This window comes from Labrus bergylta, chromosome 1 (assembly GCF_963930695.1).
Source record: "Labrus bergylta chromosome 1, fLabBer1.1, whole genome shotgun sequence".
Lineage (NCBI taxonomy): Eukaryota > Metazoa > Chordata > Actinopteri > Labriformes > Labridae > Labrus > Labrus bergylta.
Genome location: NC_089195.1, coordinates 37648521 through 37656020, shown reverse-complemented (window position 1 = coordinate 37656020; position 7500 = coordinate 37648521). Strand labels below are relative to the sequence as shown.

Genomic DNA, 7500 nt, shown 5'->3' with positions numbered 1-7500 from the left:
ATTGTATAAAATAGAACATTTTGTTCTCAGTCAGGTCCATTATTTGGCAGGAAGTTAATATTTAAACCTTATATGTATTGAAAGACAGAAATGACCGCATGGCGTCGTTAAGAATGTTTAACAGTCATTATGTAAGAACATGAGAGCTAAAGCGTTGCACCGCACTGTGACTCAGATCTGATCTGATCATCCACCGCGTGTTTCCTGCAGCCGTTGGTGTGCAGCCTCCACCTGCTGCAGAAAACAGGTCAGGCTGCAAACACTGCAACGCTCGCTCAACCTCTTCCTGACAAACATGTCAACATGTTTCAAGCTTTCATGATACTTTCTCCTCCCACGCACAGTAACACTGTAGCACTGACACGCTGCAATCTGCAACATCTGGTAACTTTGTCTGACATGTCCTCAAAGTCCTCCTGAGTTTAAGATCAAAGTCTTAGCAGTGTTAAGTATTCGTTTCCTTCATTAAGAAAAGGTCCATGTGGGTTAAAGTATTTGAAGAATCACAGTGATGGTTCTGCAGTTAAAGCTCTCCTGTTAGATCATGAATGTCGATGCAGTGGTCTCAAATATAATCACATATTTAAAAACTGCCTATGTCTGCTTCTCTTCCTGTGTCAGGATGTTGTGGAGAAAAGTCACCTCATCCCCCCGTCTCCAGTTGTCCACGTTCGAGGACTCTGTGATGCCGTGGTGGAGGCAGATCTGGTGGAGGCTCTCGACAAATTCGGAAACATCTGGTAACTTTTAAAGTACAGACACTTTTTTTTCCTCTGAAAAATGTCCAACTTGTTTATTATGTTGCCAAGTCAGTGACCTGTCAGTCCCAGGTAGCCCCGCCCCTGACTCCTCCCCCTCTTTCTTGTCTCTGTGATTCTAAATGGGACCGTAATTTACTAAATCAACTTGACTGGGATTGAGTGCTCCTCTCGTTTTATTAACAATATGACCTGTTGATGAGAACACCCGTTCAGAGTGCACATAAACATTAGCGGGCCAGCTTGGAGAGTTTCAGGTTTTTAGTGACCTTGTGTCTCGCCACCAATCAGAGGGCTGCTGTCTGCAGAGAGATGAGTCTCCCTCATGTCAGTCTGAATCTCCTGTATCTCACTTCTTGTTGCTTTTGACACAACATTAATGTCTTCATTTACTGAGGTCAAGAGGTCATGCAATGGTGAAGTCACGCTGAGAGCGCCCTCTGCTCGATCAAACTGTAATCTACTTCCGATGATGCGCTGATAGACTGTTTTGAATACAAACGGTTTGAATGTGAACTTTCTCCCTCAGTCCGACTGAATGTTAAAATTTAGAAGAATAATTGACAGCCCTAACCTGAGGGCGGGCTTTATATGAAAAAAATCTCTTTGTACTTGAGTGAAGCCCCGCCTCCTTTAACCCACCTGTGTGTTCCTCCTGCAGTTATGTGATGATGATGCCGTTCAAGCGTCAGGCTCTGGTGGAGTTTGACTGTGTGGAGAGCGCCAAGCGCTGTGTGTCGTTTGGAACCCGTGAGTCGGTCTTCATCGCTGAGCAGCAAGCCTTCTTCAACTTCTCCACCAGCCAGAGGATCACCAGACCGACCAACGCTGACGACCCCAACAGCGGAAGCAAGGTCCTGCTGCTGTCCATCCAGAACCCGTTGTACCCCATCACCACCGTGAGTCCTGGACTCTGTTTTTACATGTGTGGGTTCTGGAACCTCTCCAGAAGATGAGTTAGTGCAGCAGTGAAACAGGCTGTAATGACTGCAAGGTAGTCCTGGATCAAGGAGTATGTTGCAGACGTTACAGTCTGTTTACCTGCAGACGTTACAGTCTGTTTACCTGCTGCAGACGTTACAGCCTGTTTACCTGCTGCAGATGTCACAGTCTGTTTACCTGCTGCAGACGTTACAGTCTGTTTACCTGCAGACGTTACAGTCTGTTTACCTGCTGCAGACGTTACAGTCTGTTTACCTGCAGACGTTACAGTCTGTTTACCTGCTGCAGATGTTACAGTCTGTTTACCTGCTGCAGATGTTACAGTCTGTTTACCTGCAGACGTTACAGCCTGTTTACCCACTGCAGACATTACAGCCTGTTTACCTGCTGCAGACGTTACAGCCTGTTTACCTGCTGCAGACGTTACAGTCTGTTTACCTGCAGGCGTTACAGCCTGTTTACCTGCAGGCGTTACAGTCTGTTTACCTGCAGGCGTTACAGCCTGTTTACCTGCAGGCGTTACAGTCTGTTTACCTGCTGCAGACGTTACAGTCTGTTTACCTGCAGACGTTACAGCCTGTTTACCCGCTGCAGACGTTACAGTCTGTTTACCTGCAGACGTTACAGTCTGTTTACCTGCTGCAGACGTTACAGCCTGTTTACCTGCTGCAGATGTCACAGTCTGTTTACCTGCTGCAGACGTTACAGTCTGTTTACCTGCAGACGTTACAGTCTGTTTACCTGCTGCAGATGTTACAGTCTGTTTACCTGCAGACGTTACAGCCTGTTTACCCACTGCAGACATTACAGCCTGTTTACCCGCTGCAGACGTTACAGCCTGTTTACCTGCTGCAGACGTTACAGTCTGTTTACCTGCAGGCGTTACAGCCTGTTTACCTGCAGGCGTTACAGTCTGTTTACCTGCTGCAGACGTTACAGTCTGTTTACCTGCTGCAGATGTTACAGTCTGTTTACCTGCAGACGTTACAGCCTGTTTACCCACTGCAGACATTACAGCCTGTTTACCCGCTGCAGACGTTACAGCCTGTTTACCTGCTGCAGACGTTACAGTCTGTTTACCTGCAGGCGTTACAGCCTGTTTACCTGCAGGCGTTACAGTCTGTTTACCTGCTGCAGACGTTACAGTCTGTTTACCTGCAGACGTTACAGGCTGTTTACCTGCAGACGTTACAGCCTGTTTACCCGCTGCAGACGTTACAGTCTATTTACCTGCAGACGTTACAGTCTGTTTACCTGCAGACGTTACAGCCTGTTTACACGCTGCAGACGTTACAGCCTGTTTACACGCTGCAGACGTTACAGCCTGTTTACCTCCTGCAGACGTTACAGTCTGTTTACCTGCAGACGTTACAGCCTGTTTACCCGCTGCAGACGTTACAGCCTGTTTACCCGCTGCAGACGTTACAGTCTGTTTACCCGCTGCAGACGTTACAGTCTGTTTACCTGCAGACGTTACAGCCTGTTTACCCGCTGCAGACGTTACAGGCTGTTTACCCGCTGCAGACGTTACAGCCTGTTTACCCGCTGCAGACGTTACAGCCTGTTTACCTGCAGACGTTACAGTCTGTTTACCTGCAGACGTTACAGCCTGTTTACCCGCTGCAGACGTTACAGCCTGTTTACCCGCTGCAGACGTTACAGTCTGTTTACCTGCTGCAGACGTTGCAGTCTGTTTACCTGCTGCAGACGTTACAGCCTGTTTACCTGCAGGCGTTACAGTCTGTTTACCTGCTGCAGATGTTACAGTCTGTTTACCTGCAGACGTTACAGCCTGTTTACCCGCTGCAGACGTTACAGTCTGTTTACCTGCAGACGTTACAGTCTGTTTACCTGCTGCAGACGTTACAGCCTGTTTACCTGCTGCAGATGTCACAGTCTGTTTACCTGCTGCAGACGTTACAGTCTGTTTACCTGCAGACGTTACAGTCTGTTTACCTGCTGCAGATGTTACAGTCTGTTTACCTGCAGACGTTACAGCCTGTTTACCCACTGCAGACATTACAGCCTGTTTACCCGCTGCAGACGTTACAGCCTGTTTACCTGCTGCAGACGTTACAGTCTGTTTACCCGCTGCAGACGTTACAGCCTGTTTACCCGCTGCAGACGTTACAGTCTGTTTACCTGCAGACGTTACAGCCTGTTTACCCGCTGCAGACGTTACAGCCTGTTTACCCGCTGCAGACGTTACAGCCTGTTTACCCGCTGCAGGCGTTACAGTCTGTTTACCTGCAGACGTTACAGTCTGTTTACCTGCAGACGTTACAGCCTGTTTACCCGCTGCAGACGTTACAGTCTGTTTACCTGCAGACGTTACAGTCTGTTTACCTGCAGACGTTACAGTCTGTTTACCTGCAGACGTTACAGCCTGTTTACCCGCTGCAGACGTTACAGCCTGTTTACCCGCTGCAGGCGTTACAGTCTGTTTACCTGCAGACGTTACAGTCTGTTTACCTGCAGACGTTACAGCCTGTTTACCCGCTGCAGACGTTACAGTCTGTTTACCTGCAGACGTTACAGTCTGTTTACCTGCAGACGTTACAGCCTGTTTACCCGCTGCAGACGTTACAGTCTGTTTACCCGCTGCAGACGTTACAGTCTGTTTACCTGCAGACGTTACAGCCTGTTTACCCGCTGCAGACGTTACAGGCTGTTTACCCGCTGCAGACGTTACAGCCTGTTTACCTGCAGACGTTACAGTCTGTTTACCTGCAGACGTTACAGCCTGTTTACCCGCTGCAGACGTTACAGCCTGTTTACCCGCTGCAGACGTTACAGTCTGTTTACCTGCAGACGTTACAGCCTGTTTACCCGCTGCAGACGTTACAGCCTGTTTACCCGCTGCAGACGTTACAGCCTGTTTACCTCCTGCAGACGTTACAGTCTGTTTACCTCCTGCAGACGTTACAGTCTGTTTACCTGCAGACGTTACAGCCTGTTTACCCGCTGCAGACGTTACAGTCTGTTTACCTGCAGACGTTACAGCCTGTTTACCCGCTGCAGACGTTACAGCCTGTTTACCCGCTGCAGACGTTACAGCCTGTTTACCTCCTGCAGACGTTACAGTCTGTTTACCTGCAGACGTTACAGCCTGTTTACCCGCTGCAGACGTTACAGCCTGTTTACCCGCTGCAGACGTTACAGCCTGTTTACCTGCTGCAGACGTTACAGCCTGTTTACCCGCTGCAGACGTTACAGTCTGTTTACCTGCAGACGTTACAGCCTGTTTACCCGCTGCAGACGTTACAGCCTGTTTACCCGCTGCAGACGTTACAGTCTGTTTACCCGCTGCAGACGTTACAGTCTGTTTACCTGCAGACGTTACAGCCTGTTTACCCGCTGCAGACGTTACAGGCTGTTTACCCGCTGCAGACGTTACAGCCTGTTTACCCGCTGCAGACGTTACAGCCTGTTTACCTGCAGACGTTACAGTCTGTTTACCTGCAGACGTTACAGCCTGTTTACCCGCTGCAGACGTTACAGCCTGTTTACCCGCTGCAGACGTTACAGTCTGTTTACCTGCTGCAGACGTTGCAGTCTGTTTACCTGCTGCAGACGTTACAGCCTGTTTACCTGCAGGCGTTACAGTCTGTTTACCTGCTGCAGATGTTACAGTCTGTTTACCTGCAGACGTTACAGCCTGTTTACCCGCTGCAGACGTTACAGTCTGTTTACCTGCAGACGTTACAGTCTGTTTACCTGCTGCAGACGTTACAGCCTGTTTACCTGCTGCAGATGTCACAGTCTGTTTACCTGCTGCAGACGTTACAGTCTGTTTACCTGCAGACGTTACAGTCTGTTTACCTGCTGCAGATGTTACAGTCTGTTTACCTGCAGACGTTACAGCCTGTTTACCCACTGCAGACATTACAGCCTGTTTACCCGCTGCAGACGTTACAGCCTGTTTACCTGCTGCAGACGTTACAGTCTGTTTACCCGCTGCAGACGTTACAGCCTGTTTACCCGCTGCAGACGTTACAGTCTGTTTACCTGCAGACGTTACAGCCTGTTTACCCGCTGCAGACGTTACAGCCTGTTTACCCGCTGCAGACGTTACAGCCTGTTTACCCGCTGCAGGCGTTACAGTCTGTTTACCTGCAGACGTTACAGCCTGTTTACCCGCTGCAGACGTTACAGTCTGTTTACCCGCTGCAGACGTTACAGTCTGTTTACCTGCAGACGTTACAGCCTGTTTACCCGCTGCAGACGTTACAGGCTGTTTACCCGCTGCAGACGTTACAGCCTGTTTACCTGCAGACGTTACAGTCTGTTTACCTGCAGACGTTACAGCCTGTTTACCCGCTGCAGACGTTACAGCCTGTTTACCCGCTGCAGACGTTACAGTCTGTTTACCTGCAGACGTTACAGCCTGTTTACCCGCTGCAGACGTTACAGCCTGTTTACCCGCTGCAGACGTTACAGCCTGTTTACCTCCTGCAGACGTTACAGTCTGTTTACCTCCTGCAGACGTTACAGTCTGTTTACCTGCAGACGTTACAGCCTGTTTACCCGCTGCAGACGTTACAGTCTGTTTACCTGCAGACGTTACAGCCTGTTTACCCGCTGCAGACGTTACAGCCTGTTTACCCGCTGCAGACGTTACAGCCTGTTTACCTCCTGCAGACGTTACAGTCTGTTTACCTGCAGACGTTACAGCCTGTTTACCCGCTGCAGACGTTACAGCCTGTTTACCCGCTGCAGACGTTACAGCCTGTTTACCTGCTGCAGACGTTACAGCCTGTTTACCCGCTGCAGACGTTACAGTCTGTTTACCTGCAGACGTTACAGCCTGTTTACCCGCTGCAGACGTTACAGCCTGTTTACCCGCTGCAGACGTTACAGTCTGTTTACCCGCTGCAGACGTTACAGTCTGTTTACCTGCAGACGTTACAGCCTGTTTACCCGCTGCAGACGTTACAGGCTGTTTACCCGCTGCAGACGTTACAGCCTGTTTACCCGCTGCAGACGTTACAGCCTGTTTACCTGCAGACGTTACAGTCTGTTTACCTGCAGACGTTACAGCCTGTTTACCCGCTGCAGACGTTACAGCCTGTTTACCCGCTGCAGACGTTACAGTCTGTTTACCTGCTGCAGACGTTGCAGTCTGTTTACCTGCTGCAGACGTTACAGCCTGTTTACCTGCAGGCGTTACAGTCTGTTTACCTGCTGCAGATGTTACAGTCTGTTTACCTGCAGACGTTACAGCCTGTTTACCCGCTGCAGACGTTACAGTCTGTTTACCTGCAGACGTTACAGTCTGTTTACCTGCTGCAGACGTTACAGCCTGTTTACCTGCTGCAGATGTCACAGTCTGTTTACCTGCTGCAGACGTTACAGTCTGTTTACCTGCAGACGTTACAGTCTGTTTACCTGCTGCAGATGTTACAGTCTGTTTACCTGCAGACGTTACAGCCTGTTTACCCACTGCAGACATTACAGCCTGTTTACCCGCTGCAGACGTTACAGCCTGTTTACCTGCTGCAGACGTTACAGTCTGTTTACCCGCTGCAGACGTTACAGCCTGTTTACCCGCTGCAGACGTTACAGTCTGTTTACCTGCAGACGTTACAGCCTGTTTACCCGCTGCAGACGTTACAGCCTGTTTACCCGCTGCAGACGTTACAGCCTGTTTACCCGCTGCAGGCGTTACAGTCTGTTTACCTGCAGACGTTACAGTCTGTTTACCTGCAGACGTTACAGCCTGTTTACCCGCTGCAGACGTTACAGTCTGTTTACCTGCAGACGTTACAGTCTGTTTACCTGCAGACGTTACAGCCTGTTT

General features: G+C 49.7%; 1 protein-coding gene across 1 annotated transcript in view; it reads left to right on the top strand.

Annotated features, from left to right (window-relative positions):
- Positions 1-7500, top strand: part of LOC110002139 (heterogeneous nuclear ribonucleoprotein L-like) — a 28957-nt gene that overhangs the window by 7505 nt on the left and 13952 nt on the right. Inside the window, exons 2-3 of the mRNA XM_065960819.1 lie at positions 622-740; positions 1420-1657. Coding sequence (XP_065816891.1) covers positions 622-740; positions 1420-1657 — 357 coding nt within the window. The remainder of the gene's footprint in view (positions 1-621; positions 741-1419; positions 1658-7500) is intronic.